Consider the following 13,042-nt stretch of genomic DNA (forward strand, 5'->3'; position numbering starts at 1 on the left):
CTCGGATTTTCCATCCCCGACTAGCGTCCGCCAGGTCCGGCAGTTTCTCGGCCTGATCGGTTACTACCGAAGGCACATAGAGGAGTTCGCCAAGCTCGCTGAGCCGCTCACCGCCTTAACAGCCAAAAATGTCGCCTTTCGCTGGGACGAAAACGCGGAGGATGCTTTTGGGGCCCTGAAAAGGAAGCTAATGAGTGCACCGCTGTTGCGCCACCCGGATTTTAGTTTGCCCTTCGTTATGGCCACAGATGCGTCAAAGTTCGCAGTTGGTGCCGTGCTATCTCAGGTTATCGAGGGCAAAGAACATCCCGTTGCTTTTGCTAGCCGACAGCTGAGCCCCACAGAGCAAAAGTACGGAGCTACGGAAAGGGAGTGCCTCGCCGTTGTCTGGGCAGTAAAGCACTTCAGATGCTACCTTTACGGCCGCAAATTCAAGCTAGTCACAGACTGCCATCCTCTGAAATGGGTGATGAGTGTCAGGGACCCTAGCTCGCGACTCGCTAGATGGAATCTACACCTGCAGGAATACTGCTTTGAAGTTGAGCACAAGTCAGGAAAGACACATCTGAATGCTGATGCACTCAGCCGCACAGCTGCCGTGGCAGCTATAGATGAGTTTGTCCCCGTAGTCGACCCCGCCGAATTACGCACAGAGCAGTGCAAAGATCCTGACCTGAAGCGAATAATCGAAAGCTTAGAGGGCGCACCGTCTCACCCCGAACAGCTAGGTTATTTCATTGGCAAAGACGGCACCCTGTGTCGGCGCACGAGGCCAACCAGGAAAGGGAGACCAGTGAAAACCGCTTGGGAGAGAGTCGTCATACCTCGGTCGTGGACAGAAAGGGTTCTTCGCGCGTTTCACGATGCGCCATGCGCCGGTCATTTTGGCGTAGCGAAGACACGCAGGCGTGTGGAGCGTTTGTACTTTTGGAGTGGCATGCGACAGGATGTTAGAGACTACTGTGCGAAGTGTCATTCCTGTCTCGAAAGAAAAACACCCAAGGGACGAAGACCAGCTCCAATTCAGCCGTTCTCTGAGGTTTCGGCTCCCTTCGAGCGAACAGGTATGGACATAATGGGCCCATTGCCCACGACCACTTCCGGAAACAAGTACATTTTAGTATTTGTCGATCACCGTTCAAAATACGCGGAAGCGGTAGCACTCCCAGATCAGAAGGCAGACACGGTTGCAAGAGCATTTGTCGGACAGATCGTGCTCCGACATGGACCCCCGAGGCAACTCTTGACAGATCGGGGAATGAACTTCGTGTCGCAGCTAATGAGGAGAGTTTGCGAGCTGCTTAAGATCGCTAAGAAGCAGACAACACCGTACCATCCGGCTTGCAACGGCGCGGTGGAGCGACTGAACCAAACCGTGGCCGGGTTCCTGTCGCATTTTGTTTCGCGCGACCAGCGGGACTGGGGCTTGTGGCTCCCGTATGCAATGTTTGCCTACAATTCCGCAGCACACGAGAGCACGGGCGAATCGCCATTCTTTCTTCTCTACGGCCGAGACCCGGACCAGCCTAGTGGAGTGCCAGAGGGCCCCCGTCGTGTCCCATACGCTTCACTGGACGACTATAAGGTTGAGCTAGAATCGCGCTTGCAAGTGGCGAGGGACATCGCAAAGGAGGCCTTAAAGAAAGCGGCGAAGCGCAGGAAGGAGGTGCACGATCGCAATGCTAGAGACGCGCCGTTTAATGTGGGGGACAGCGTGTACATTGAGAACTGCCAAAGGCAGATTGGGCTAGCTCGTAAGTTCCAGACGAAGTGGAGAGGACCGTGCGAGGTTGTCGAGAAGCTTTCTCCGGTAAACTTCAGAGTCCGAGACGTGAACCGGCGCTTGATAAGGATACACGCAAATCGCCTCAAGTCGGCACCGGTTCAGTATTCACGAAATGAGGAAAGGGAAAGCGCGGATTTTGATGGGGACAGAAGCGAAGCGGAGCGCGCAGATAGTTCGCAAGAAACGCCCTCTCCTGCATCTGTTCGGCAGGCGCCAGAGGTGACGGCCGGAATGCCACCGGATTTACTTCATGCATTGCTAGAAGAAGAAGCGCGCGAGGTTGCCGCGCAGATAACGCCAGGAGAGGCTCCTGCCACGAGCCCTCGCGAGTCCCAAAGCAGACAAAGGGTCACAGACTTACTTAGTATGACTCATGAAGGCCGATATCCGCTGCGAAATCGGAAAGCTAAGTCGGACTAATGGCGTAAACAGAGCGGAGTTGTGAACTGGTTAGAATTGTGTACTGCCGCAGCTCATAACATTGCTATGTGCTTATGTGTTAAGTTATCGGAGTTGGTAGTTAAACCTTTCGGTCATTAAGTAACACCTTCACAGGAGAGCATGCGGAGCGCATGCAGAACCTGCCCTACTTCCTTTCGTTATCTATATTTTTGTCTGTGCCGTGATCGTGCTAGAAGTGGGAGCTCCTTTGTAACTGTGGTAAATTTATTTCGTCCAGTTTGGACTAGAAAGGAGAGGCTTGGGTGCTGAGTTTCATGTTTATCTGTAAAAGAAGATCAGTGCTGCCCCTGGAGACGCCAGTTATGACAGCGGAGGCATATGGTGTTGTGCAGTGGTGTTGAGTGCAGCGAAAAGTGTTTTGTCGGACGCACTCTGCGAGGCGATTCAGAAAGACAAGGGGAGCTGTATGGACTCAAATGTTCGGAGAACGTTCTTCTGGAGGGTGAGCGAGTGTGACGTTCCTTGTGTGTGCTACGAGGTTCCGCGTTCGACGGCGCGGCGTAGACGGAGACCCAGATGACAGCGGCATCATCAATTACCCAGCCATGCTCGTTGAGAGTGACGACCAGAACGAAGGGGTTTAAGCCCAACCGGACCCAACCGGACCCGCCGCCGCCGCCGCGGGGAAACGGGCTTTATCCTCCCCAATTGCCGTGGCGGTTCCAGGGGAGGCCTCCCGAGCACATCCCAGGACAAGGGACCACTTTCCCGGCCGGTGACCCGCGGGAACTGTCAGTGGGCCAGAGCGCGCCTTACCTTGAGGAGCGAGTGTCAGTTGATGGATGGAGAGCGGAGGCCGGTGACCCGCGGGAACTGTCAGCGGGCCAGAGCGCGCCTTACCACAGCCGACGCTATGCGCTACCTCGAAGACAACCTTCTTTCCCTCGGACTCAACACGTGAGGGGGGCGAGACCATAAGTGCGGTGGTATGTTTGTGCGCCCAAGTGAAAGCCCTAGCCCCCCTCCTTCCCCTCCGGCGTGGGCGTCCTCACCCTAGGGAGTGTGGAGAAGAGGATATAAAAATCGACAAGCAGTACGGAAGAAGGACGCTCAGGACGACATCATTCGCCAAGAGGGCCTTCAGCGCCGAAGCCCGACGGCGTGCAGCTTCTGCCAGCAACCGCTCGAGCCCAACTCCGGAGCCACTCCATCGCCCCCATGAAGTCGTCGGCACGTAAGCTCGGACGCCCCAGCCTCTGAATCTTAATCATGTATAATTATTGAATATATCTGTTTGTTTAAACTGAGCCATACGGTGTCTCTTTGCCTCTCCGTCCCGTGTGGACCTGCGCATTATGGGGGTCATCACAACGGCTTTATTCGCAAAATCTTGCGGTTACATAGAGGAAGAAACACAGAAGATACAAGACAAAATAAGTGATCACACACAACAACAAAAACAAATATAATAAGTGCGCGCGGCGATCCTTTACAAAACTTTCCTTAGACAGTCTATAAACTCTTTTTAGACATTTGTCTACAAAGTCGATAGACTTTCTATAGACAAATCCTAGAGACTAGTCGATAGGCAATACAAATCCCATAGACATTACAGATTTACGGCAACACACTTTTAGCAGAATGTTGTCTATGGACAGTATATAGACTGAATAGGCAAAAAGAAATAGCTATAGGAAGGCAATGGAGTCTACGATGTCTGCAGACCATTTATATAAGAGTCAAGAAGTGCCCAGGACAGCAAACTCTATATGAAAAGCCTATTGAGGGTTTACTTATGCATTTATAATGTTCCTTTGCTATATGAAATGCTTCAATCGCTTCTCGAGTGATCTGATGTTTGTGCGTATAAAGCCCACGACTGCGATTAAACGATGCAGTGCACTTGTTCTTGCAACCTTGACAGTGAGCCACCGGATATGATTGCAGTCCCGTGATCACATGATCATATGACTTCCATCATATCTGGTGGCTCACTGTCAACGTTTCAAGCACAACTGTACTGCACAGTTTCATCGCACAAGGTTTTTTTATACCTGCAGTAATCTCATATCACAAGGGGTGGAAAACGACGCTTCCATGATTTCACAAAAATCACCGGTTTGGATTCCTACAAAATAAAAAAATAAAATTTTGTGATACCTGAATCTCTCTGTGTGCTGAAGTGCAAAACTGCTCTGGCTCTCTGAAGGTCTCAGCAGAACAATCGGAAAGAGCGTTATGAAAGCTTTGCGGTCTAAAAAGGGCAGGTGTCAGGATGATAGTGGGACAAGAAGGAATATAAATTTTAAGCTGAAACTTTTCTTTTGCATTTCTCGCACCTTTTGAGCAACGGAAGCTGAAAAAGGCACTTCCAAATGGTATTTTTTTTTGGTTGAGAGTTAAAATCTGCTAAAATTCGTATATTTCGAGAAATGGCCAATTTTGATTCGCATTTAATTTAAAACCCCATCGCGGATTTTCTTTAAAACTTCCCTAAAAGACCTTTAGTACCTAACAATTCTAGAATAATAATAAAATGTTGCAGTGTATTCTTTAAAATGAAAACTGAAAGCTGCTGCTGCTGCTGCTGCTGCTGCTGCTGCTGCTGATGATGATGATGATGTCCGGCAAAACGAGCACCGAAGCCGCCGCGGTAGCTCAGTGGTTATGGCGCTCGGCTGCACGAAGGACTCGGGTTCGGTACAGGCAGCGGCGGTCGCATTTCGATGGAGGCGAAATTCTAGAGGCCCGTGTACTGTGCGATGCCAGTGCACGTTAAAGAACCCCAAACGGTCGAAATTTCCGGAGACATTCACTACGGCGTCCCTCATTGCATGAGTAGTTTTGGGACGTTAAACCCCATAAAACCTTCAACAATAAAACCAGCATATCGATTATGTCTCCGTATCTTCTCTGTCACAAGCCAGCTAACGCTGGATCAATCGCGTTAGAAACTGGATACGTAACCCTCCTGTGATTTTTTTTCTTGACCAAAGCTAGTCTTCCTCGTACAATAGTATTTTGGAATCAATCCGTGTTTCAGACAGAATCTCACAACTTGCATACTATACCGAATACGACTATCCAAGGCTCTTCCTTAGTTGAATTGCGTGCTTTGAGGTGACCAATCCTTCAACCGTTTTTATTGACGCCTACCACGGATGCATTCATTTTACTCTCGTTATCCCAGAACCTAGGGGACAAAGGGATCTGCACAGACACCTGAGATGGATACTGCTACAGTCTAACAAAACGCGCTCAGTTCTCTCCTTGGTCCTACCACACATTCTTGGGCATATTTCTTTTTATAAGAGCATTTTATTCTAACGCACCCTGATCTAGCATCAAACAGTTCGCCTCGGCCTAGTGCTTTATCTTGGAACCGCTCCTATCTTATCTCGTCTTTTTTCCTATTTGCTACGTTCATTTATAGTCTTCTTTTTTTTCCATCAAATTGACTGATTCCCTCTGCAAACGCTACGAGCTTCCATTTCAACCACTGGCTCTGAAATCTCATTTTGAACACACCTGCACTGCTGCGAAGTTTTTCGCTATGGACTGTTGATAAAGTTAGTATTTAAAATTCAGCACCACGCCGTGTCCGAAAGCAAAACAATGCAGCGCACTGCTAGTGCGTGGACTGACCAGAGGGGCTCGTATGACGACTGGTGTGTGCCCTGGGAGTCGCCCCAGGTGACCTCGAGGCTGCCTTCCGGCGAGACCTCCATGCTGACGGGCCGCACGCTGAAGTCGAGCCCCGCCGTGTCCACCAGCTTCTGCTTGCTGTTCGGATGGATGCAGTGGGGGCAGTTGCAGTTGTCCCGAAGCTGTTCCGGGCAGGTGAGAAGACCATCAGCGCGAGTCTTCGACGGCTCATAAGGCACGTGCACTCTGGCAACTGCCACCGCGAACGAACCCGCGAAGAGCCTACACCGCCAGCGAACTCGGCAGTTTTGAGAGTAAACACTGCATCGACATCCGGCACATGCCAAAAGTTTGTAGATGTATCGCTGGATAGGTTTACAGTGGGCTGCTTACACAGGCTTCTTTTTACTCTGATTTTGTACGTTTAGTAATAAGGCCGTCAGGTCGCCACTAAGGCACACCAGCCAGGCCAGTGTAGCTCACCCAGATGTAGTTGAGCTCGCAGGCCTGGTCATCGCTGAAGATGACCTTGACCGTGTGCGCGCCGGTGGGCAGGGCGGTGGTCACACTCAGCGGTGGCTGCTGCTTCTGCGCCTGCTCCAGGGCAGCCGTGCCTGCGACAGAAGCAGCACAGCGCTGTCACCGTCACAGCGCCGTTCTGAAGCGAGCGTATACACTCCTGGAAGACGGCGTTCGGGGACATCAGGAGGTTCAGCCGTGTCACAGGACACTTCTTTCGCACTTAGCAATTACCGATTGCGCCGCAGGGGCTATAAGGCCAGATGGGAGATCACAGAATAATCAATCTTTCAATGTATTCACGCTGTGTTCTGTTCTTTCTCTCTGCATTAAGAACAATGTCAATGCAAGCCCTCATTCTCGAATATTTTCCCTCAAAAATATTCGGACCACTGTGGAGTGTATGCTGTTGTACTCTTTTCGTGACTTCCAGGGCCACACACGCACGAAGAGAGATATACGCACTGACCAGACCGGGAAGATTAGTAGTTCTCATAATCACCGCTCTGGACCTTGAAAGAATAAGCTGTATTCTTACGGAATCCCGGGGGTCTCGACAAGGCTATTAATTGCCTGTCTGAGGGCAAAGAGTTCGTCGAGATGATACGGTATTCCGTAGGTATAGGAAGAATCCTTCGCTTTTTTTCAAGGACAGTTAAACGAAGATGGTGACGAACTAGAGCTAGAAGTAGATTGGCTAGGCATAGAGGGCGACAACGAAGGCAGAAGCGAGGCCGGTAAGTGCGGCGCGTTCACAGTCTCTTGAAGGACGAAGACGGCAGTGCCGAAGCACTCCTCGAAGAGAAAAGCGAAGATTTCACAGGTTGACGCCTTCATTAGCGGGTGCTCCTAAATACTATAATCACAGCCGCGCGGTGACACCGTTAAACTTATTGGTGCACTTACCGACAAATTCACAGTAACACTAGGCGAAGAAGTGCACGCCATCCACAAGCGATCTTGACGTGGAGCGAAACTATCATCGAAGCGTGAGTGTCCTCTATTACAAGAAGTATCCTTTCACACAACTCAGTTAATTACGTGCTTTGCATTCCAGATTCGCGCAGGAATGGTGCTATCTAGCACCTTTTTAGATGACCCGGAGCACGATTCCTTCAAGACGCGAGAAACAGGAAAGGTCAAACTACCCTCACTAGATCGTCAAGTGACTACGTTAAGCTGTCGCCAAGGGCACTACTTTTACCGCTGTTCCACGTGTATTGAGCGCAACTCCTTCTGGCAACAGCTGCGTCAGCGTATTCAACAGAAGAAGTAGGGCGAATCGCATTACGGTACAGCAGCCGGCTCGGCGGAGGGGGCGGGTCTCTAGCTGCCCGCAGGAGCTGCCCAGTGGGTGCCCGCCAAGGCTTCAGGCTCCTCGCGAAGCCCGCCCTGGCCAGCGACAGCATGGCGGCGCTGACGACCGCGGCGGCTGGCTTCCCCGGCGTCCCAGACACGCCGCTCCCTCTTCGGCTTCTTCCTCGGGCCCTTCTGGACCGCCAGGGGGCGACTGCCCTCCGCTCGAATTTGCTCTGCATTTTTTTGCCTAATTATCTTTGTATTTACAGAGTCTACAGTCCTGACAGCAGAATTTACTGCGGTTTATAGCTCTCTGTCAATTTATTCATTACTTTCGTCTTTATTCCACCTTTCACGTGATTGATGATGCGCTTAGACGCCTTATAGGTGCAGGGCCGGATCTAAAAGAGGAGAGGGGGAGCGAACGGCCCTCCCGCCCCAGGCGAGAAATTTAGACCCGAAAACCATGACCAACCACCTTTTTCGGCAAAAAAAGTCTAAGAGATATATGACCCAATTGGCACCGCCTCCTGCAAGAGTGACCTGAAACTTCCCCCTTGTTTGACGTGGCTCTAGTCTTTTATTTATATTTTTTCGCTTTATGCTTCTTAACACGTGCCTTGCTGCCGGTTTCTGCATTAATGACAATCCAGTCTGCAATGCATTTCGCAAGTTGTGAGGATAATAAAACAAGCTAAGTTAAGCTTCACTTAACTTAGCACAGCGTAAGCAGTGCGACTAATAGTAAAGCTATAGGTGTTTCAGCGTATATCCAAGTTCTTTGCATCTAGGCTGTAGCTGTGTTGTATAGAAGGTGGTTGGCTATCTAACAAAGCATAAACTTATTGGGATTTAGTCCGACAAAGATGGATGATTCGTAGTGGTACCGAAATGATTATACGAAAGAAAGCTATTCAAGCCGAAGAGAAATATTTCAAGGAAACAAAATTCAACAAGATATCACAGAAGATCACAGCGTTAAGGATTTTACGGAACCTACACCTGCATTCAGTGCAAGTTGGGCAAGAAATCGGAAAATGTCACCCTAGCAGCATTATTCACGTGCATACACACAAACCGGGTTTCCTGCTGAGAGTCAAAGTCTCAGAGAAGGGTAGCTGGCAGTCCGCAGTAGGACAATATCTCCAATCCATTTGACGGCCTTATAGACTTAAGACCCTTTCCCCGCTCGAAGCTCGCTCCAGATTGTACAAGTCATTAAAGGGCTGGGTACGACTACTTCAGCCTACAGTCTGGAAATAAAATGCATCAGCAACCTTTTTCAGGAAACCCCACAAAGCTTCCTCACGGCCATGACCAGTCGAAGCAAACAGACAAAGCAGACGACAGCTCAGTCGTCTTCTAAGGACCTCTAGCAGAAAGGGGTAGCTTGCAGCTTTGAAGGAGAAAAACCGGGAAAAAAGCTGGTTAACAAGTAAGTGAACAAGGCCCACTCCTCCAGACTCGAGCGAAAGAAACAAAGGGTCTCGACGCATATAGGCTCTCATTTACAGCGCCAAACAAAGGTTGCGAAAAGTCTGTGCAGCGCTTGTACGTTTTTCCTCGCACAGTGGATCACTTGCAACGCATAGACAAATTTTACAACTAAGATGTTGCAAACTTGCGCCCGAACAAAAAACGAGAGCTCCCGAGCCATCCACGCCTGAGTTGGGCGCCTCAGAGAGAGAATTCGTGGCTCCCAATAAGACCCATTATTCCAAACGTGATGAAGAGGAACGCCAAGATACCGCAGAAAATCAGTCTCAGCTAATGCCACCAAAACGATTAGGTTTCGTACTCCAGTAAACCAACCGGAATCCTTTAGATTTTTCTAATTTATAGCTGCGCCAGAGACGTCGCAGAAATCTTTATAATCTACATTACGCAATAAAATGGGACGGTACCCTTTGATAGTCCTTAACCGGCCTTTATGTTTGCTTTTCGGAATGAGTATAGTATGGCCAGCATAAAAGGTGGGAGGTAAAAAGCCAAAATAGTAAGCAGCTCTAAAGACTTCCAACAAGACAGGCGCCAAGCAAGGCGAAAACGTTTTGTAGAATTCGCTACTCAATCCACTCAGGCCAGGAGGTTTCTATCCCTGCAGAGCGGAAATAGCCATCTGACTTGGTCCAAGCAGAGATGATCATCGATCATACCTCGCTGTTCCTCGTAAAGTCAAGGAAACGCATCGTGGAAGCGACTGAAGTCTGACCCACAAGTCTGGCTACAACCACCTCTAAGAAGACACGCATAATAGTCATAAAAAGCCGCCAGAATCCCCGAGGTGTAGCTATAAATATTTCCATCGTACTGAATCTCTACCTCCTTTGCAAGAGCAGCCTGCCTTCATCACATAACACCCGTCGATATGGTTGCTCTTCAAGGAATCTACGCATTCGAGATCTAGTTGAGGTCCCTTGATATTTTTCGATGGTAAACTGTTGCAACTGTGCTTTAATTTTATTTATGTCATCGACAAAAGCCCCAATATTAATTCTTTCTTGCTTGTGCAGGTCATTTAATGTACTTCCAAGCCCACAAAGGTGATGACGCTTCAGGAATGCAATTCGTGCAGACGCTTCGATTGCCAAATCTCGAGACACCTGCTTGAATAGATCCCACTTTTGAAAGAGCGAAAGATCACCACGGGCCCATGTATCTTCTAAAGAAGAAGTGACAGCACGCTGATAAATTTCATCTGTGAGGAGAGATTTATCGAGCTTCCAGAGCTCCCACCAAGAATGAAGAATACGACGGCTGCACCTTCCTATCTGAGCAGACACCATGCAGTGATCACTAAAGAAAATCGGCCGTACCCAGTCGCCATGTACATTAGATAGCAGTCCAGCAGAAATGCAGATCGTGTCTAGCCGAGCGTTTGAGGAAGATTTGAAATGTGTGAAATGAACACTGTCGCATTTTTGCTGCCCAATGTCAACAAGGTTGTGTTCACAGAACAAATTAGTTAATATAGCAGAACTAGGGCCGTTAAGCACACGTAGCACTCATCGGTCCTCATTATTGCAAACACAACTGAAAGCACCAGTAAATATTATTTTGCGATCCGTGAGCAGAACGTTACCCAACGACATAAAGAGAACCCCTCTTTCTCCTTGATTAGCAGGCACATACACACAAATCACCCGCCACTCTTCACCTGAAATAGCAAGGTCGCAGCATATAAGGCGCCCCTCGCCATCTATGCTATAGGGGAGGTCGGAAATATGCAATGTGTTGTGAGGAAAATCAGACGTCCTCCAGAGAAGCCTTTCGATTGACTGACAGTATTTTATCCATGCAAAAACGGATTGAGCGCACATTCCGTCTCCTCGTCGGAAGATAATTTCCTGGATGGCAGCTACACAGACCTCGAATTTGGCGCTGCACTGCAGGCAACCTAAGCGCACGTGCGCCCCATTGCTTCATCAGACATCCGTCTTCAAACATAAGGATCAGATAGTAAGGGAACTAGTAGAGGCATATCACATTGACAAGGGGGGTGCAGCATGCATTAGCAACCCCTCATTATCACTGGCTAACCGCGAAATCACCTTTTTGGAGCATGCATTTGTAGAAATGTAGATTTAAGATGCTTAGTGAAGACGCAGTGTTTCTTCAATATTTTTTGATGCGTTTAGTGTTTGGCAGGAATAGTATATGTACACATGTGCGTAATAAATCACCAGTTGAAAGTCAGCGCTCGTGTCGCCGTGTTTGTTCCCTCCTCGTGTTTTTCCGTGCTGTTTTAGCATGAATAGTAGTAACCAACTTGCCCAGCTTTCCGTACTTCTAAATGTGGATTCCATGTTTTCCGAGAATGCGTGCGAGTGTCTCGCTGGTTCCCCTCACATATGGAAGCCCAACGCGCGCGCGTTTCGTTGTTTCATCGTTGGCTGGTCCCCCTCTCCTCCGAGCTTGACGGCGACCAACTTGTTGAATAAAGCCATGTGTGTAGCCATTCTTCTGTAGGTCGTCGAGAACGGTGGCTTCTTTTCGCCGCTTCGGAGGAGCAGATTGACTTTGCTCTCCTCAGAAGAGAGGAAACGACGGATCCCTTGTGGATAGTAGGATGGTTGGAATTAAAATTAAGGTAGCGGCCTGTATGGGTTGGCTTCCTATAGACACCGAACTTTAGATCTGCCCCTTTTCTTCTCATTGAGACTCCAGGCATGGCGAAGTGTTGTTCGCTTCTCGTTCCATTGTGAACTGAATAGAAGGCTCGACTGAGTTGAGGTGCGCAAGAAAATTTTCGACCTGCGATGCCTTCAGAATGGAGAAATAGTCGTCAATGTAACGAATGAAAACTCTTGGTTTTTCTTGGAACGACATCAGTGCTTCCTCTTCGATGGTCTCCATCGTCAGGTTGGCAGCAGTCACCGAGATCGCGGCGCCCATGGCAGTGCCGCTGGTCTGCTTAAAAAATTCTCCCTTGAACGAAAAAGTGAGGGGAACCAGCGAGGCACTCACACGCATTCTCGGAAAACATGGAATCCACGTGGCTCACAAACCTGTTTCGACAATAAGCCGCTTCTTACCACGACCGAAAGACCGCGTCCCCAGAGAAAAACAACCAGGTGTCGTTTACAAAACCCCATGCTTAATGTGCCCGGCTTCATACATCGGCGAAACAGAGAGCCTCCACCAAAGAATAAGGCAACACAAAAATGACATCCGGCTAATGAATTCAGAATCGAATCCCCTCGCCGACCACCGGATAGCCTTCGAGGAGGTGAGCGTCTCGGCAGTGGAACCAAACCTGTTCAAGAGGCGACATGTGCAGCCATGGCACATCCGGCTCAAAAAGGCGGCCATGAATAGGACTCCAGGAACGCTCGCCTCCGCGTACGTTGGTGGACTGCGCCACGTGCTAACAAAGGGAGAGCGAAGGCAGCAACCTGCTGCTGCTGCTGGCACACTTCAGTCACCCCTGAAGAAGGGACCGAGTTGGTCCCGAAACGTTGGGTAAAGTTAAAAATATTGGTTGGCGTCAGTTTTCTCTCAACTATCTCAAGGACCCAACCAGACGGACTTCCATCGAAGATGTTTTCGTTCAAGTAATTGATAATTGTGATTGGTGACTGGTAATCGATAATTGGGTCGAAAAAAGCGCTTCTAGATTTTAACGGATGAGAAATGAAAAAGAAACGGAATAAAAAGAGAAAAGTAGGAGCAAGCGATATCGCGTCGGTCATTAAGCCTGAGGACATCATCATATCGTCTTCAGGCGAAGCTTAAGCGCCCTCCTAATTTTCTAATTTTTTAGAGTTATCTTCATCAACTGCCATCAACTCTAACAACAAATCTACACACAAAAGGCCATAATTTGAATATGGTCTTGTCTTGCCCCCGTTTTATCTAATATTTATCTTTACTACGTTGGCAAAGGATTGC

The 13,042-nt window shown here is 49.1% G+C and overlaps 2 protein-coding genes across 3 annotated transcripts in view; one reads left to right on the forward strand and one right to left on the reverse strand.

The window, feature by feature from the left end:
• Positions 1-13,042, forward strand: part of LOC144127870 (uncharacterized) — a 202,650-nt gene that overhangs the window by 71,935 nt on the left and 117,673 nt on the right. The gene's annotated exons all lie outside the window — the stretch shown is intronic.
• LOC144127869 (gamma-butyrobetaine dioxygenase-like) overlaps positions 1-13,042 on the reverse strand; it is a 78,438-nt gene that overhangs the window by 15,751 nt on the left and 49,645 nt on the right. Inside the window, exons 1-3 of one of the 2 annotated variants that reach the window (XM_077660844.1) lie at positions 7,644-7,776; positions 6,317-6,447; positions 5,834-6,015 (exon numbers count right to left, since the gene is read on the reverse strand). In XM_077660844.1, coding sequence (XP_077516970.1) covers positions 5,834-6,015; positions 6,317-6,447; positions 7,644-7,761 — 431 coding nt within the window. In that variant the 5' untranslated portion in view covers positions 7,762-7,776. Of the gene's footprint in view, positions 1-5,833; positions 6,016-6,316; positions 6,448-7,643; positions 7,777-13,042 lie in introns of those variants that run through there. The other variant, XM_077660845.1, reaches the window with a different exon arrangement.

This window comes from Amblyomma americanum, chromosome 4 (genome assembly GCF_052857255.1).
Source record: "Amblyomma americanum isolate KBUSLIRL-KWMA chromosome 4, ASM5285725v1, whole genome shotgun sequence".
Lineage (NCBI taxonomy): Eukaryota > Metazoa > Arthropoda > Arachnida > Ixodida > Ixodidae > Amblyomma > Amblyomma americanum.